We start from the raw sequence: 19,246 nt of genomic DNA, 5'->3' as shown, positions 1-19,246 counted from the left end.
CAGCCAGCCCCTCTCAGCCAAAGGACTGGAATCCACCTGTCTTCACTGCATTTCAGTCCCACCCATGCTGTGCCAGGCAGAGGGGAGCCAGGCTACCATCCTGCCTGTCCCCAGGAACCCCCTTTAAAAGCGAAGGCTTCTACCAGCTGAATGTGATACACACCAGAGGGCACCATTCCGTGTAGTTTACGGGGTCCCTAAGTGGTAGATCCCATAAGTTGGCTGATACGCACGTCCAGTCCCTTCTGCCTTGCCTTCCTATGCTAGGCAATGGGACACCAAAAACCTGCATTTCCAGGCTCTGGCAGCTAGGCCTGCTGGGTAAGAGGTTGGGGGTGGGGAAGGCATACGCAGTTTGGGGCAAGAACGGTAGTTTTCCTGATGAAGAGGAAACGATGGGTTGTGCTTTTAGGGAGCTACAGACACGCGGGAACGGTCTAGAATTGCAGAGGCTGCTCCAGTTTTGGCCGAGCCTGAGCTAGCCATCCACTGCCAGCCTCCCTGATTCTCACGGCTCTACACTGAATATGTGCCCCCAACCTTTGGGTGAGGACTTCAGGATGGCATCAGTGCCCTTATATAAGAGATACCAGACAGAGCCGGCACTCCCTACCATGTGAGGACAGAGAAGGCACTGACTGTAAGCCAGGAAGAAAACCCTCACCAGAACCTGACCGGCTGGCACCCTCATCTTGCTTCCAGCCTCCAGAACGGTGAAAAAGAAGTGTCTGTTGTTCAAACCACTGTCTGTGGTATTTTGTTGTGCAGCCTGAGCTAACACACACAGGTCATGTAGTCCCTGCATAAAGATGTGCGTGGAAAAGGGTACATGTTATCAGGAAAGTGATAGCCTAGGGCGGAAATGGGAAGGAAGACATATAACTTAAGCTTATATCTAATCTTTTATTTAAGATACACGGCAGTATATTAACAACGACTCAACATGGGTTTGGTCACCGTGTTTGAATATTTGAAATATTTTATTAAACAAGACACTGTGATATCCTAGGATAAACAGCTCCAATAAAAGTCAGGAGATGTCATGGTCACTGTGTGGCGATAAGGGGATTGGGACCATCACAGGACCCTGTGAATACAGCCTACTTTCATCAAAAAACATAAAAAATTACTTTCTATGGTTGAATTGTTTCAATTTGCTACCTCTTGACATGCAGGTCCCAAACCAAGTTCCACGGGTCTGAATTTAAAAGACGAAGCAGCTGCATTTTCCTTCAAGGATCACAGTATTCACGGCTGAAACTTAGGTTTCACAGCAAACACTTTCTCTCAGGAAATAAGAAATATAAGACAGATTTCTGTTGGCAGGTCTAAATTTAGCAAAGAAAACACGAGAAAAATACCCATATAAAGGATAATATTAATCATTTTAATTGAGCAACTTTATTCCAATTAATTTCTATACAAGAGCTCAGTCATCTCAATGAAACCAACTGCACTGAAATTTACTTTGAAGCAAGTTCTAAAATATTCTTGAGAATTACACACACACATACACACACACTTTCTCTAAAACAGAGTAAGGGGAAGAGGGACAATACTCTAAAATAACTTGGCTATAGATTTTTAGCTTTGAGTTTTCTAACACAAAATCACTTTTCTCTTCCATCCTGAAAGATGTGTTCTTTCCTCTAGAAAAAAAAAAGACAAAGAAAATCATTTCAGTAAAACTCCACTAGAATTCCCAATGCCAGCCACCAAAAGCTTAACTGTCTTAAATTTATTCCATTCTATACATACACTCATGTGTCCACTATAGAAAATGCCACCATGCTTAATAAATACCCTAAGGAATATTAAAAAATAAGCCCCCCAAATCAACCAAAAAACAAAAAAACAACAAAAAACCCCACAAATACAACCAATGGCAACCCCCACCCCCATCAATCCTGGCCAACCCAGGCACTGCTTGTGGTTTCAGCAGCTCTAAGTATTCAGCTGCTCTTCCTTATTTATAAAATGCAGAGACAGAACCTATCTAATCCAAGGGTCCGTGGAGGTATTAAGAAAAAAAGGTGTGAAAAAGTTCAATGTGGTCTGGCGCACAGAAGGCATTGAGATGTTGGCCATTAAAATTCTGTCTATAGTCACAACATTTGGTGTCTTCCCTCAAGAAATTTATAATTTAAATAGGGAAAAAATGATTAATATTTATATTGTGATTTAAGACGAAACTGCATAAGGCCTCCAGCAATGGAATGTATCCAATTCTCGGGGCGCCAGGAGGGCCCCGCTGGGCCACCAAGGCCAAGTGCTCCCCTGGGTGCCCCGCTTCCAGGCCTGTGGCCTGGCTGGGCCTTGTCATTCCCTGTCCAGCCGAGCCGAGGCCTGCTCCACGTGGTCCCAGGCTGCGCCGGTGAAAACGCGAGGGCATTGCACTGGGCATCGAGAAGGCAGATGTCACGGGTGGGAAGGGTGGAGCGAGGCAGGGGAGGACAGCAGTGACCCACAATGCTCAGGGACTGACTCAGCAGGCGCCAGGGAGGCAAGAGGCATGAGCAAATCGGAGGACACAGCCAGGCAGGCACACCAAGGAAGAGGTCGGGAGGGAGCTGCTGGAGGAAGAGGTTAGGCTCAGACACGCAGGGACGGCGGGACAAGGGGGTAGTGACGTGTCCGGGTTGGGAGAAGCCTCAGGGAAGGTCCTGGGCTGACTTTCATGTTGGGTGAACTTCGCCCTTTCGCCTGAGAAAGGTGATCCCGAGAGGTAGGCCGTGAGAGCAGACGGCGTGTGCGAGCTTCGGGCTCCCAAAGTGCCTGCCACGAGCACGTGGCCGGACCCCTGAAAGCCTCATCCTCACAGGACTCAGCCACCCTGCTGATGGCCTGGTCTGAAAAGGTCTAGTGGGCCTGGAGGCGGGGGGCACAGCCCGAGGCCCAGAAACAAGCAAGACGCGCCGCATCAGGGAAAGCTCCAGGTCCCACGCACGGGCAACCTGCCCAGAGCAGCGCCCTCTGGGCAGCGGCTGCTGCCCGGGTCTGGCTGCCCCCAGGCCGGCTCCTGGCCCTGCTCCAGCTCCATGCTGGGTCTCGCCTGACGCCAGGAGGAGGGGTCCTGGAGGGGAAACGTTTCCCAGAACGTGAACCCTCAATCACCTGACGGGGAAGACAAACACTAACGCAGGCCTGGTGTCATCTGCTTCTGGTTGGCTCACACCATTTCACATTCAGAAATAAATTGAAAAAATAAAACAAAAGGGAAGTTCTAATCCTGAGCCAAGGAGTCAGAGCCACCAGCTTAGAGGATCTGCCTGGGTCCAGCTTCCTGCTGCCAGGGGCACTGTGTGCTCCCTGGGGAGGATGGGGTCGCCTGCAGAGGTGGCAGATAAAGAACGAGAGTGGGTGAAGAGGCAGGGCAGGAAGAGAAAATAATGGGGGGCAGGGGGCAAGAAAGTGCCTGTGAAAACCCACCTGGAAAGGAGAGAGAGGAGCTGACACAAGGCAGGACCTGGAGAAGTCCCAGGGGCCAGTCCCCCAGGAGCACTGGTGACAAAGGCTCGTCCGTGGTTCAAGCTACGAGGAAGTGCTGCTGGTGTGAGGGTGGGTCCAGGTGGGCACAAGCCGGAAGGCGGGCTGAGAAGACAGGACAGTGGAAGGAAGTGGCAGCAGAAGGGAGAAGAAAGACCAGACCTTGATGCTGAGCTGGGTGGACAGAAGCCAGTGACGGCCACTGGGGCTCATTCAGGAAGGAGCATCCACAACACCCAGTCCCATTTGTAGCCAAAGCACTCGAAGGTTTTTGAAATATTTTTCGAGGCGGAACTATACGGGTCTGAATGCCAAGAAACACTAGTGGGCAAAGGCAGGGAAGGGCCGACAGGGGTCCAGGGGGTGGTGATGGTGACAATTCAGGTGGAAGGGTTCACCTCTGAGAGGAAACGCACCATTCCCTGAGAGGGGATCACAGGGCAAACAGGCAGAGGTGAAAAAGCAGAAAATGGGCTCTTTGGGGCAGACAAGGTCCATCGGAACGACTGCCGAGGGGCCACCCACCGGGTCCGGGAAGAAGGGAACAGGAAGTGGCACACACTGCCTCACCTGCCCACACCACCTACCCCCAACAGGTCAAACCAAGCTCAGTCACGTCCCATCAGCCGGCGGAGAAGTGACGTGCACTCCACAGCCACGTCGCCCGAATCCCGGCTTACGGACACACGGACGCGCATGCTGGAAAATCAAGTTCAACGACGTGCGTTGACTTGTCCCACCCCACCTTCTGCCATCTTGTCTCTGGAGAAAACAGAATGGCGCCAGCACATGAAAAAAGCGATCTGCTCAAGCTAAACCGCAGAGGGCAGTGGGTGGGTGCAGGTGGACTTCAATGCCAAGGCCACCGCGGTTATCAGCAGAGCAGGGCGCGTCGCCCTCGCAAAGCCGCCCCTCGCACGTGTGCACTGGTGGCTCCCTGAGGGCCGACTCCTGCCGTCCCTACGAGGAGATCCAGAAGGAAGCAGAAAGTCAGGATGTCCACGTTCCACACCCACTTCTCCTGACAACAGCTATTTTCTGAGTGTTAGATGAACAGGTTGGAAATGACACTCTTTGACAAGGATGGATAGAGCGTGTGAAGTGAGGCTTTTTAGAAAGCCCCCCAGGCACCCCAGTGGAAAACATGTAGAACTTTTCCTATGGGAAAGTTTTCAGCTCCACCTTGATGCGTCTTACCATGAATATGTGCTGGATATAAAGGAATAGAATTCGCTTAGAAACTTAACGTGTACAGAAGAATCTTGGTGAAAAACAGCCACATTCGAGGAACAAACTCACCTTCTTCTTCTTCCAGTCAGGCTGTGAAGAGCCGGCTACTTCCCCCGGCCTCCGGTCGGCTCTACCCACCGTGTGTGAGGAACGCTGGGAGTCAGCCCGCCGTCCACACCCCCGAGGGTCTGATAACCGGTGTCTTTTTACAAGGGGCTGAGGGCCGCTTCTGGTGAGAGCAAAGCCTGCACATGGGTGAACAGCTGTCATTGAGCCCAGTGAACGTTTTACGCTCCTCTGGGGTGACGGTGACAACTTTTGGGGACGCTGAAAGCCAGAGTCTGGATTTAATTTTCCTAAGACGTCGTCTTGATTGTGAAGTTCCACACTTGCTTTATCTGGAGATGCTCCAGTATATAAAGGTGGCTTTGTCCGCGGAGGCGACTTTTGGCAACACTTCTGATGAAGCTTGTTAAATTTTTCTTTAATTTCATTGTAACGATCTCTTACACCGCCTAGAGGTTGTATCCTGGCTACTGAAACAGGTTTGCTGAGTGACACTGACTTCCTAAATATTCCAAGATTATTTCCTCGAAAAAGGTCAGCTGTCAGCTCAGAGCGGCCTGGGCTCGGCGTGGGGAGGGTCTTCGAAAGTGACGGAAAGGAATTACTCCTCGCCAGGCATCTTCCCGCTTCAATAGCTCGTTGGTCCAGGTTTTCAAAAGCCTCATTTAAAACTTTAGGTTTTGCTTTGCTGAAAGATCTCCTCAGCCTGTGGGATTCCAAGCCCCAGGGGCCACCTGGGCTTGAACCACCTTTGTACACGTGGACCCTGGAGGAGCTGGAAGTCAGGCATGGCTGCTTCCTGGGGCTTAGGCAATATTCCTGATAAAGCTTATCAAATTGGTTTTCGAGCTCTCTGTAATGATTCCCTCCCTCACCCTGCAGCATTCTTCGTCTGCAAACTATTTTTACAGGAGAAATTAACCATTTTAATGTCATTAATCTATTTTGCTGATCAAGACGATGCATGGTCCTGGAGTCTACGTAAGTCAAAGAAGACAGCTTCTGGGGTGTCCCCTTAAGCTCCTTCCAACTTGGATCTAATGTACGGATTTGGGGTTTGTTTACTTCAAGGAAAGTTTTCCTCACTTTTAATCCTGCCTTATGGCCAGAAGCATCTTGTAAATTCTGGCAATCTCTTAATACTCCCACCTCTTTCACAGGCTCCGAACGAGGCGAAAGTCTCTCGCGGGAACTCCTTTGAGAGTACCTGCCTGCCCTGTAGGATGTCCTGTTCATTCTGCTCTTCCACCTGTGCCTCCTCCTGGAGCTCCAGTGCTGAACGGAGAAGGTTCTGGTGGAGATGACACAGGAAGGCTTCGCACTCAGCAGCCGGCTCATCGAGTGTAGCATGCCCGCGTACAGGTCACTGATTGTCACGGTGCAGATGTCGGCAGCCACAAAGGACTGGCTGCTTAAGAAGCTGTTTTCACTGGTGTCTTGGAAGGAGACGCTGTCATTCCTGGGCACTATGGCCATGTCTACTGAACAAGGGCGTGAAGACGCAGCTGGCGGAAATGGGCCACCGAGACTCTCTTCAGAGACACTGTGACAGTACCCTGGACAAACACACACACACACACACACAAGGGAAAGGTGTGTCACCACTTAAAACAGTGTCTACGCAGAGATCATGGAACTGAAGCCTGGATCATTGCTCATTTTTAAAGCAATACAAAGAACAAAAAGAAAAAGTTCACAAAGATTTGGGAATAAATAGACACTTCTCAGATTGCTTTCTTTCTAGCTCTTGAAATTCAATTTCTCCTCTCCACCAACCTTCCCCAAAGGACTCTTTCTTCCCCAGGTGACACTTTAGAACTTGGTTGCCTTTTCAAAGATTAATTAGGAACCAAAAAAATAACGACACTGGTGCCCACAGAGAGAGGTGGAGAACGAATGAGTCCTAAATACTCCTCTTCATGCAGCTTTGACTTTTGCTTGTTAAATTTAAGTTTCATACATTCCAAAGTAAACTTAAACCAACAAAGATGGGGATCACTCTAAAATTAAATAGAAAAAAATGACCCTGTGTATCAAACTAATTATAACTGAAGGAGAAAACAATCTAAATAACTGAACACAGTACTCTGAATGGAATCCCGCGGCAGGATACTGTCCGAGGATAAAAAGAGCTGCTTGGAGATCTCAAACCGTCTTCAGCAGTTTGTCGAGCAGAGTAGTAACAGGTGCCCCCATGTGAAATTATTTTGTGCTGTACAACTGACCAAATGAACATACGTTATTAAATGTGTGTGTGTGTGTGTGAACAATGGAATTGAAGGGTTGGAGGACAAAATGCTCAAAACAGATGGAGACACAAACTGAATACTGGCAATGGATTCTAACACGTAATTAAAAAAAAAAGTCTATGAGTTCTTACTGATTCTAGAAAAGTTAAAAATAAAATAAAGCGTGCTGGAGGATAAAGGAAGGAAAAAAAAAAGAAATGTAGGAGGAGGCAGGCCTTCAAGGAATGGGAGAAGCAGAAAAGGGCTGGTTTGCAGGCACCAACTCAGCATAGTCATGACTAGATGCTAAAACCATGGGGTGAGAGGTTCTGGGGAAAAGGCCTCCAGGTAATCACAAGGGATCACCCCTAGGTGACGAGGAAAAAGGCACTTCTGCAATGAGAAATTGGTGGGTCCTTCCTTAGCTAAGTGACCAGACTCAAGCGTCACCAACAACGGGACCGAATGGTGAGATGTTACGAGCAGACACAACATCACCTGTGTCGTTTGCCAAACATGTTTAGTATGAACTGAACCAAGAGGAAAAGGCCAGACGAGGCCACACTGAGCGACTATTGGCAGCCAGGACTATTTAAGAAATCAGTGGTGGGAAACATGACAACAGGGACAGCAGCAAGGCCAGGGAACCTTTTGGACGGAAGGAGACAACTAACACAATGGGGGAGGCCCGAGGGGATGCTGAACCGGCTCAACAAACAGAAGAGGCTACACAGGACATCACTGGCACCAGCGGATGAAATTGTATTGTGTCAATGTCACATTTCCGGCATGTGCCAGGTTTACTGGTGTCATGTAGAACTACCCTGCTCGTAGGAGGTATTTGGGAACCATTTAGGGATAATGCAAATAAACATAATACCGTGTGTGTGTGTGTGTGTGTGTGTGTGTGTAAGCAAATATGACCAAATGTTGATTGTCAAATGTAGACGAAGGACATTTATTGTATGGAGTCCTACGTCTCTAGAGATTTAAAAACTTTCAAAATAGTAAGTTGGGATAAAAAGCTAATTAGCAATGAGCAGGCTAGTCCCACAGAAAAAAAGCAGTTCAGTTTTCAACACTTAATAATTTACGCTGATGAAACATTTCCGGCAAATGGTAGCGTGCCCGGCAAAAGGGGCCGTGCTGCGGGCGGTGTGGCGCCACCATCCGGGAGGGAACGGGACGGGGGTCATGCAGTCCCTAGGTCACACTCACCACGGGCAGGCCTGGGAGGCGAGGCCAGTGACGGGGCCAGGGACACACGCGTGTCGTTTCCATCTCCGTAACCGTCATACTGAAATCAAAGGAAATGGTTTTAACAAAGGAGTTGTCGGATGTCGGCTCTGGGTGCACTGAGGGGGTTGTCCCCGCAAGGCCACGTCCGCAGGATGGCGCGACACTGCGTCTGAGCTCAGCAGCAGTACCGACAAGTGTAGGAAGAGGGGTCAGTAAGAGCAGGGAGCTCTGTGCAGGTGGCCTGCAGGAAACGCTCTGCAGGGCCACCACCTGCTGCTTTAGGGTAAAGGCAAAAGGCATTTCCGGTCCACTCACTAATTCAGGGTCCTCAGATACAGGCTTTTCTCTGGTCAGAAGCACGGTAAGAAAATATACATGTTCCCGTTAAGTTTGCTGCCTTTGAGCTGAATTATTTATTCCATGCATGTACTCCTTACTTATTTGGTATGAAAACATCCTCTAGTTTATGAAAAGATATTGAGAGAACTTAGTTCAACTACAGAGTGGGCGTCATTACATGAACCTGTATCTTTAGCACTTTTGCTCTTCTTCAGGCAATGCTCCGGAAACTGGCTGAACCAGGAGGGCACCCGCCCTGGGGGAGAGGCTGGGGAGGCCTCCCACCTGTCACCGGGCTTCACCGCAGCGCCAGTCATGCCTCACCCCCAACAGCAGAACCAGAGGACACGCGGAACAGGCACCTGGCTGCCGAGGCCAGCCCCCATCACTCCAGGGAAGGTGGGAGGTGGAGCCATAGCCTCCTTAATCACGTAGCTTAAAACCTCCCCACCCGAGGGTGGGGCCGTGAGCCTGCCCAGAGCACAGCGGGCAACAGAGGCCCCCACACGCTTCCCTGAGCCCACGGCCCTAGGGGACCTGAATCGTAGACTTAGGAACAGCAGCAGTCCCGAGCTTGTGAAGGGAAAGAACAATCGTTCTACGTGCCCTTGACAGGCTCTGTGGAGCAAACAGAAACGTGATCACACTGTCTGCACCTCAGTGCACCTCCAGTTACGAGTCAGTTACATGAAGACACATACACACTGGGAAACGGGTTACCTCTGAACACGCTTCGTCTTGCAGCAGTATGTCCAGCTGGGTCAAGTATTTTCTTCTTAGCTCATCTTTCAAAGGGCTCCAAGGCACCGCAGGCTGAGACAAAAGAGAAGTCAGCATTCGTAAGAGCGCTGGGGGACGGACGAGCTCTTGGATTCTGGAACACACTGTGCTGATGTGCACACCTCTAAGTGAAGTCCTCCAAGCCCCCCGCTCCCCCTGGCTCCTGTAGAGTACTCCAGCCCCCCTGAAAATGCACCTGACTCGGGACTCTGACTTCAGGGAATTTCCCAGGGGTAACGATCCGAAAGAAAGTAAAAAGACAAAAATCCAAGTCTGCAGAGGTTTACGACAGTGTTACTAGAACAGAAAGAAATGTAAAGCCATCTGCATATTCTTTGGTGAGTTCAGGACTCAACTACTAGAACTGACTCCAATCAGCACGCTTTATTAGTTTAGTGCTCCCACTCAGGAGGCAGGAACGGCCAGCTTTCTGTCCCTCACCTGCTACATGCTGGAGACAGCAGGTCTGTCTCCTCTCTCTGCACCTGAGTGAGGTGAAGCGGGGCCGATGGATGCAGACGGGGGTAACACAGACACGCACTGCTCAGTGTTCCCTACAGTCGGGCCACCCACTTCCCCTTCACGGCCACCACCCTCATGTAAGACTTCAAAAAGTACCCCCATTCCTCTGCCAGGGTCACTCCCTTAATCTTTGAGACACTCAAAGTCACACGAGTGTATGAGCAAACCCCTGCACAAAACAGTGATTTTAGAGAAAAAGCACGGTCCAGCAATTCCCGCATCTGGCACAGGGCCAGGTAAGAGCTCCAGTGGCACATATGCTGTGTGTGTGCTCGTCTACCCCAACGGACAGGAAAGGGGACACGCAGGTCTTACAAGGAGACGGGGGTTTCCGGGACGGCTGGGAGCAGACATAGAACCACCACGGCCTGCCTGATCACGTGACCTCACGACTCATCGGGCTTTCCAGGGCTCACCTGGAACTCCTCCCTAGGACCCTGCCTCCTGACACGGCCTCTCCGGGGAGAGACCGACTTGGAACCCCACTTTCACTATTGCGTGCTCCATCGAGGTCAAGGGCACTCTGACCCAGCCGTGATTTTCCTGTTTGCAGAGGGAACGTCATCGAACATCAGCAGAAGTTCAGCACATCAGGCTTGAAGTGGGAGTCGTGAGGCTGCCAAGTGTTAGACTGAGACAGAGCGACTTGCTGCCTTAGGGGACACACTAGCGGGGGGACCAAAGACTCGAGGGGCAGGAAGAGTGAAGAGTGAGCCTCTGAAGAGGACCCCAGGAAAGGTGTGGGTAAGGAGGGTGTGCTTTGCGCCCCAGCCCGACTCTGTGCCTTCACAACAAAAGGCCAGTCTTACCGTTAAGGTCCCATCAGCCAGGTCTTCCTGGTATAAAGTTGCATCAGCACTGCTGTCTGAATCTAAAAGCAAGACAGGAAACTTCAATCAGAATTTTGAAGAGCGCTTGCAGTTTTCTCTCCAGGATGGTGTTTGTATCGCTTGCCGATGTTCGACAGTAAAACTTCCTCTTGCTTCAAGCGCTCCCCTTAACAAGGGCACAGCCACCTGTCACTGTGCCTGATTATCAGTAATGCAGGGAACTCATCGGAACAGGAACTGCCTCGGGTGGTGGAGACAGAGAAGAGCAGCTTCTCTGTCACCTCCACCTCTTGAATGACCTGTGCTCCAGGAGCTGAGTCACTCCAGCCCAGCAGCCCAACAGGACTTCCTGCAGTGACGGCAAGTCCCCTCTCTGTAGGCCAGGACGTCAGTCACTGGCCACACGTGGCTGCTGAGCACTTGGCATGTGGCTAGTGAGGCTGGGGAGCTGAATTTAAAATTGTATCTAAATTTCGATTAACGTGAACAGCCGTAGGTGGCTAGGACTACCATATTGGACAGTGCAGCTTTACAATAACTATTCTAATGACTTCAAACAGTCTAGGAAATTCTTGGACCTAAAGATTTTTGGAGCTAACATTTGGATGAACACCAGCAGGCAAATAACATCTATGAGTAAACACCTTCATTAAGATCACCAGTTTTCCCTTTAGGACTCAACCCACATTACCTGGCAGACAAGGTGCCAGAGAGGGGCTGGGCAGACGGACAAAGGCTGCCGACAGGCTAGTTTCAGCCATGTACACAGTCTGTAATTACACAGCTGTTTCACTGCTATAAGGGGAAGAGCCAGGTATAAGGAGCTTACATAAAGGTGGGTTGTGATCTGGAAACCAGGGGGCTTCCTGGGGGCAGCGAGAACACTGTGGGCGGGTCAGGCAGGGTCTGGGTTCTGCTTTCCACCCAGAACAGTAGGAACCCACTGAAGTGCTTTCAACAGGGAAGTGGCGTGACCAGATTCGCACGATCAAAGGTGTCAGTGGGGCAGAGGGAGCCCGGAGCTGGAGCCCAGAGCTGGAACTGTGGGGGAGCAGTGGGGGCACAGGGGCATGAGAGTTGTTGGGAAGCAAAAGACAGGATAGAGGTGCCCTGGATATGAGGAATGAGGGAGGGGCCGAGGTAAGGAGGACACTGGGTTTCTGGCTTATGCTCTAGAATCTTGTAGTGAGGACAAGTCTGTGGGTTGACTTTCAGTGTAGATACAGAAAGTTTAGACAAAGGATTGAAGAAGAGAGGCCGCTAGACAATGAACACACCCAGGCAGGGCCTGGGCTGGGCGTTCTGTCCGAGTGAGGGGCTCAGCGCAAGTCTTGAGAAAGGGCATCTTGTGAAGATGGGAAGTTGGCCGACAGAAGGGCCGAGAAGGAAGGAGAGAGAGGAGGAAAACCCGAGGGCACAGTGCCACGGAGGCCAAGGCCAGGCTTTCCAGGAGCTTCAAAGGAGGCCCCTGTGGAAACAAGAAGGAAAAAGGATGACTGCAGAAGCAGGAAGACTTTCCGTGGAAGTCGGTGGTTCCTGCTACCACCACATAAGGGCAAATTGAATTAAATTTTTGGAAAATTTTTTTTTGCGAAATGTTTAAAAAAAATGGGGTAGGGGATGAGGCCCGTGTGGTCATTATTTTAGAACATCTAAATACCATTTGTGTCAAGTATCATGGTGTGAGCAAGACAGCTCCTATGGGGAGCTTAGAAGGAAATAATAGGGTGAGTTAAGATGTTTTAGTTTTTAAAAGACCTTAGAGCAAGTCAGTGAGGAATCTAGACTTGAAGTGTAACAGAGACAGGTCAGACCCAGGCCCTCCTCACCTCACTGCCCAGCCCAGGACTCACCGGCTTCTAGATCTTGTGTGCAGGGCGCTGGCGGCTCGTGCCCTCCAGCTGTGGCTTGTACGGAGCCCTCTTTCCTGTCAACCGCCTTCACCGGGGAGCCCTCCAAGTACAAAAGGTGATAAAGACATGCTTGTTTCAGTTACAGCACATTTCAAAGCCACTGTCAAGTGACAAGCCCACAATCCTTCCTTTAACATATGAGAGGACAGGGAGTCTCGCAAGTTTCTCTTCTAGCATACTTCGCGATAAAAGGCCTCAAAACTCCCAGTGGCTGGTGGGGGTTCCCCTGGGAAAAGGAACAGGCTTTTCTACTCCGGTTGTGCCCAGGGCTGCTACTTCAAAAACCACTTGGATGGTGAGTGAGGGAGCAGGGAAAGTGAGACGCCGAGGCATGTGTGAGGACGGACCGGCCCGCAGATGCTGTCAAACGACAAAGCAAACTGACACCGGACAGATTTGTCACTAGATCAGGTAGAATCCAGACACTCAAGGCCCCTGAGGGACTTTGACCTTAACAGTGTGTTTTTCTTGGTGTTGTGAGTTCTCCAGTTCCTTTATGAGCTTCAGCAGGTAGTGTGACCCTGCGAGCGCAGAACCAGTTTAAGCCTCAGCCACACTCGCAGGGCGGTCAGAGGCTACTCCTGTGGCTCACGGAGCAGTTTTGTGGCTGCTGTGTCTGGAGGTGTGGCAGAACTCGCCATGGCAACATCAGTGAGGTTATAGACGGCCGAGCTCTCATCACAGTCTGTGCCCGGTTTTCTAATCCCAGGAAAGGGGTTTAAAATTCTGTAGATCACCCCGCCCCCAGACAGGGGTACTCCTACATTTTAAGCAAAAACCTTACAAAATGTCCCTCCCGGTGACAACATTTTGCCACCAGGACCAAGCAGTGGTCTGACTGGTGGGTAGCACAATGATGTATAAAGAGTGCGTATCCTTTGACCTAATGATCCCACTTCTGACAAGGGGTGACACCAGTACTGGGAAGAGGTCAGGCTGGTTTTCCAAGGACTATTTATAGCAGGCGTCTTCTAAGTGAAGTTTTATGGGTACCCAGCCACACCTGATACTCGTGGCTGCCTCCCCCTGACGACACAGAGCTGAGTAGCTGTGACAGAGACCGCATGGCTAGGAAAGCTTAAGACACTATCATCTGTCCCTTTACAGGAAAAGTGTTCTGGGCCTGATTTACAATAAAGGAAGGTGCAAAACGCTAAATGCTGATCGACATGAGAGCAGTGAAAAAAAGGTGTTTGAATTATACAATGGCAGAGGCGTGCTCACAATATACATTAAGTGTAAAAGAGAGGGTGAAAAATGTGTACTTATACGTGTATTATAAAGCGGAATTACTTATACTACAGTAGCATGAATGACTATCAGGAAAAGTCAGGTCCATTTTAAGTATGCAGTTATATGTATCCTAATGCTCCTATGACTAAAAGCATTACGCGTGTTGTTCAAGTAATTCATCAGGCAGAACTGACTTCAAAACTGCTGTTAATCGCTTTGGAGCTCTAGCCCTGGGGTTCATTCTCGGGCCCAGGCTCCTTGGCTGAGGAGCAGGTATCCTTGCAACAGTGACTATCGTGCAAGACTCCACGGCAGGAAGGCAGCTGTATCGGCACCTCCTAACGGCCACACAGGTGGCGTAGCTGCAGTGCCCATGGATAAACTCTGGAAAAACCAAACAACCACCCCTGGATTTGGAAAGGTAGGGCAACACGGAGGGAAAGAAACATGCTCCTGCACCCGACTGCTCTCCATAATCTCTCCTCTTCCCCTTTCAGGAGAGGAAAAGAGGACTTTTTCTTCCCTAGAAGGACCTGGACGTGGTGTTTTCAGTCAATTCGAAGCTGTGGCTGAAGTGTGGGGCTGGGAGAGGTCTACCCAGCTGGCCCAGCTTTGCACCCGGGTCCAGTTGTCCGAGCCCCTCAGCCTATGGCAGAGGAGACACGGGACACAGAAAGGGCTTCAGTCACACAGCTCCTCCTTGCACTCGACAAGCAATAGAAGAAACGCTTCTCAGCACATTCTTCAAACAGGCAAATGGGTCACTAAGGTGAGAAAACCATGGAAGAACTGCCCTGTGGTGGCCTCCAGAAGCCCCTGGTGCTGTTCAGCTCACCCACACCTTTATCCCGTCAGTAGTCCTCCATGGCAAGGAATGGTGGCAATAAAATGTGACAATAAATACCTGGGCTTGTCCTTTGTTTTTCTTTAGTACTTTTCCACCCCAAACTCTCCATCCTGAAGAAATGGAATAAAAATTAGCACGTAAGTAATCCTGAACCCCAAGTCTATTTAATCTGCATTCATAGAAAACTAAAGTGACAGGCAAAAGAAAGTTATAATATTAAAACCAAGCTGTATTTCTGATCTTTGGTTGTTTTTCATCTTTGTGAGGTTGAAGTCTTAAAAAAAAAAAAAATCAAGATTAGACAAAAACCTGTCAGTAATGAAAATCTCTCCTACCCAGGGGGCAGCTGCTGGTCCAACATCATCATGAAGCCACAAAGCTAAATGAAAATAGGACAGTCTCCACACGTGTAGAGCACGCCCCAAGTACAGAGACCAACACTGAGCGTTGGAGGCGTGGCGCTTCCTAGTCACAGAGCCTGGGCCAGACACTTCATCTCTTCCTAAACCTTCATTTGCTCCCAGATCGATTCCAGATAATCAGAAGAGGTCGTTGCGGTTCAAGGCTTGAGATGGTTGTGAATGATGATAATGGCAGCAAAACTTCCACGGTGCTTTCAACGTCCCAGGCTCTATTCTAAACTCTTTCCAAGTGCACCTCATGTCATCTTCACACAAAGTCCCTCACATGTCACTCAAACAGGACTTCCTAACTCCCTCCGGGATAGGCACTCACCAAGTTCACTGTACAGATGGAGGCACAGCAAGAAGGTCAAGTAACTAGCCCAGGACACTTGCCTGCGTGGTGGAGCCAGGCTGTGAACTGGGGACAGTGACGTGTTCCTGACCACTGTGTCATGCAGCCTTTCCAGAACAGGGTGATGCTTGAGCAAATGCTCTTGGTGTTAAACCCAGGTTTGGTCACTTTGGCTGAGTGACGTGGGATAAGCTCCTTAACTTCTCCCTGCTGTATCACCCGCTAGGAAATGAGGATGATTCTAAGGACAGTACCTACCTCACAGTGTTGAGAATCAAAAACAGGAGACCCTTAGAAGCACATGCTTAGCTGTCAACACACGTGAACCACTGTTACTTTCGTGCTGACTTCACCATACTGTGTGGAAGTGTCAGTTCCAGTCTACTCCCTAAGTGGGCATTCCCGCTGCAAGGGTGGTCAGCTAGCATTTAGCCAGACAGGCCACTCCCTCCTCGAGTGCCTCTCCAGGCTAAGCAACAGGTCAGGGGACCTCTGCTGTCACCAGCTAGGGGCCTGTTAGACTGAAGACCTACTGAATCCAGCATCGCAGTCAGGAGCCCCGGGAATCTGTGTTTTAACAAGCTCTCCACATGGTCTTCTACATGTTAAGTGTAATTGCTCTCGAGGTGTTCAGATACTTCAACTACTGTTCTCATCAAAACGGGAGTCTGCAATGAGTCTTCACTGGTGAAATCAGTGGCACTGAAGACATGTGAACTGGCCAAGATATTCCAGACACGGCCCGTGCTCAGTGAAGTCCGTCAGCACGATTCCTGCAGAGCCCTGGGTCCTGCCCTAGGGTTGGAGTTGTCACCGCCTGCTGTAGATGCGAGAGCAACAGAAACCTGCAGCTGGAATCCCTTAGGTCCTGCCTGCGGAAACTTTTCTACCAAGGTATGGCTGGGTCTGCTGAGAAGGAAGACGGCTAGGTCTTCATTTAAGGAGTAAGTCTTATGAAACCTCTTTGTACCTGTCTGTCCAACACTTGGCAAAACTGAATCTGAGATTTGCTTTCATTAGTAGTAATGAGCTGGTAATAAGGCTGAACGGGAGGACGTGACAAACTTTCACCCCGTGCAAACGTTCTCCAGCTATTTACTAAAGAGATTCCATGAGATTCAAGTTATTTCGCAACACCAACCATTAAACAGAAAGGCTCTTTCTCCCTAGATTCAAGCCAAGTTCCAAGTACACAGAATCTCAAGGACAGTTAGTATTCCAAGTCAAACAAATAACAGTCAATACGAGTGTTCTAGCGCAGGGCACTGTTCCAAGAACTTCACAAGCACTCACATATATAACTGTCACATTTGCACCAAGTAGATATTTTTGTCATCATCCTCCCATTTTACAGATAAAGAAACTGACACATAGCCTGGCTAAAACAACAGGTCCAAGCTGACACGGCTATTTTATGGCCTGCTGGGATGCCAACCCAGGCAGGGGCATTTTTAACCACTACGCATCTGTCTTCAGGATTCTGTTTTGATAAGTAATTCTGTTTGGAAGAAGTAATTTAACTTATTGGTTCAAGGGAACTCGTAATGTTTTAGTTCCTATTAGGCGAACAGGTATTATTTTCCAAAGAGAGCAGGGACAGCATTTCAAGCTCTAGGAAGACACTATTCTGTTCACACTCTTAACTGTAAATATTCAGAAAGGGGAAATGACTCCTACCCGTGGATGTCTTGTAGGTAAGCGTGGACATTTGCACCAGCGGGGCATCCTCGAAGGGTTTGTTGTACTGCAGGAGAGAAAGGGGCGCCCTATCAGGTCCGAGGGTCGCAAGTAGCCACTGACCCGCGACAGCACGAGGCTGGAAGTCTGGGAACCTCCCCACTCCTTCCCCTGCCCCCCCCCACTCTAAATCCTGCCTCCTCTCTCCTCATCTCCAGGCCCTAAACCCACCTTCCCCGTTCCAGGCCTCCCCACCCTGTCTCCACCTTCCCTCCCCGCCGCTCTTCTCCTTTCCCCAGTCCCCGACGCCGTCTTCCCCTTCCCCGCCGGCCTCGCGCCCCTCCCAGCGGGCCGGTGGGGGCCGCACCTTTTCTAGCAACTGCTGCATGTGACGCTGGAAGCGGCGGCGGCTGTCCCTGAGCTTCTGCAGCAGTGCATCCTCCCCTAGCACCTCGTCTTTCATGGCGCGCGGAGACCCAAACCCCGACTCCCGCAGGAAACGGGACTGGGAGCTTCGCCCCGCGCCCCAGTTCAAATAGGGACTCCGCTCTTCCTGGCCGCCCCTCGGGCTTTCCATTGGCTGGCGCTGAGAGGCTGGGCGCTGATTGGGCCTTTCAAACATAGGCGCCGGAGTTCCCGCAGCCGCTCGGCTCCGAAGTAGTGGGCGGGGTGCGCCGCCGCACATGCGCACGGGAGTGGCGCGGTAGTCCCGTCGGTTGCCGGTTAATGGCGAGAGTCCTGTGAAGTCCGTATCATTTCCCGGGTTGTGCACAGGAGATGCCCGGGTGACCTGCGCCGGGACTCGCCGCCGAGTGGGGGGCGGCCCCTCACCCAAACGTCGCCCCGCGCCCTCCCCGGAGCCGGCTCCGCCACCCCGCCCGCCTTGGGCCCTCGCGCTGTCACGAGAGCAGCCGGGGGGAGGGGGGGGGAGGTAGGGGGGGAGGGGGGGGAGGTAGGGGGGGAGGGGGAGGGGCACAAGAAAGAGACCCCCCAAATTACAAATACAAAAGGAGGCAGGAAAGGGAACATACGTTTAGAAAGAAATATCGTAAACGTTTGAGCATCCAGGAAAATATAATTTTTTATTCTCTTGGTACACCTTTTTCGTATATATATTTTTATTGCGCACTCAGACTCTTCGTTGATATTAATGTTGTAATGTTTTCTCTAAAGTATAGAAAGAGAATGCAGTCTTTCCTCGAGTGTGGTTGGTCGAGTTTACGAAGTACATTTTAGAGAAGTTTTATTCAGCTTCATAACTTAGTCATATTCATGTGTTGATGCTGATACAATTACCATATAGTACGTGACATAAGAAGAGCATAACTGAGCACCATTAGGTCCCTAGCTGGGGCTCTTCATCTTCGCTCAGCTTGCGCCCCAATCCTCTCATGCCATCCAGCAGAAATTGGGGGTAAGGGAGGTGAGAAGAACTCCGGGGCTCACGTAGTGGAGTGTCCAGAAAATGTATTGTAATGGACTCAGAGATGGGCCACCCAGAGCCGCCTTCAAGACACCGCAGCTGCTGGTGGCTGTCGGCAGGCACCTTCTCAGGTGCAGAGGACCCCTCACCCCCGGTCGTGCAGCCCCAAATCCAGCGGCTGATCCAGGTGGGAATATGAAGACAGGGTTATTTCAGATTCCGCCTGGAATCTGCCGAGGCAACCTGTCCAGTCTCCATTCTTTCCCAGCCGCCGAACCGAAGGGCACTCCCTAGTTAACATCCTGCACACTAACTCTGTCACATTCTGCCACCTGGAGAACCCAGCCTGTAACGAGGACCTGATGGTACACATTCCGTTTGTAGCTGTCCAATTTTCATGAGTCAGCTGAGCTTTTCCCCTCCTTCCCTCTAGGGAGTGTTCAGGAACTTTACCTGCTTTTCCTTTCACTCTGTTGGCACACTCAGGTTGTTTTTCAAACACGTGACTGTCACATTTAGAGACTTGACATCTTGGATAGGGTTTTCCTTATCGTCTCTTTTAATTCTTGGAAAACTTTCTCTTTCATGACTAACAAGCGAGATAGTGATACTTTTCAAAATTGGCTCTCCTACACCTAGAAAGCCACTCTCAGGATCCAGGGCTTCACTGAGTGTCC

At 50.4% G+C, this 19,246-nt stretch overlaps 1 protein-coding gene across 1 annotated transcript; it reads right to left on the bottom strand.

Moving 5' to 3' along the window:
• Positions 1-1,366: 1,366 nt before the first annotated feature.
• HJURP (Holliday junction recognition protein) lies at positions 1,367-17,685 on the bottom strand. Its single transcript, XM_033112874.1, has 9 exons — positions 17,514-17,685; positions 17,147-17,213; positions 14,771-14,823; positions 12,574-12,673; positions 10,700-10,761; positions 9,309-9,401; positions 8,229-8,307; positions 4,786-6,338; positions 1,367-1,649 (listed from the first exon to the last, which is right to left on the bottom strand). The coding sequence occupies exons 1-9, from the start codon at positions 17,607-17,609 to the stop codon at positions 1,611-1,613; spliced, it is 2,142 nt and encodes a 713-aa protein (XP_032968765.1). The 5' UTR covers positions 17,610-17,685; the 3' UTR covers positions 1,367-1,610.
• Positions 17,686-19,246: the final 1,561 nt, after the last annotated feature.

The sequence above is a fragment of the Rhinolophus ferrumequinum genome, chromosome 8, assembly GCF_004115265.2.
Source record: "Rhinolophus ferrumequinum isolate MPI-CBG mRhiFer1 chromosome 8, mRhiFer1_v1.p, whole genome shotgun sequence".
Lineage (NCBI taxonomy): Eukaryota > Metazoa > Chordata > Mammalia > Chiroptera > Rhinolophidae > Rhinolophus > Rhinolophus ferrumequinum.
This window is presented reverse-complemented; position numbering and strand designations above follow the sequence as displayed.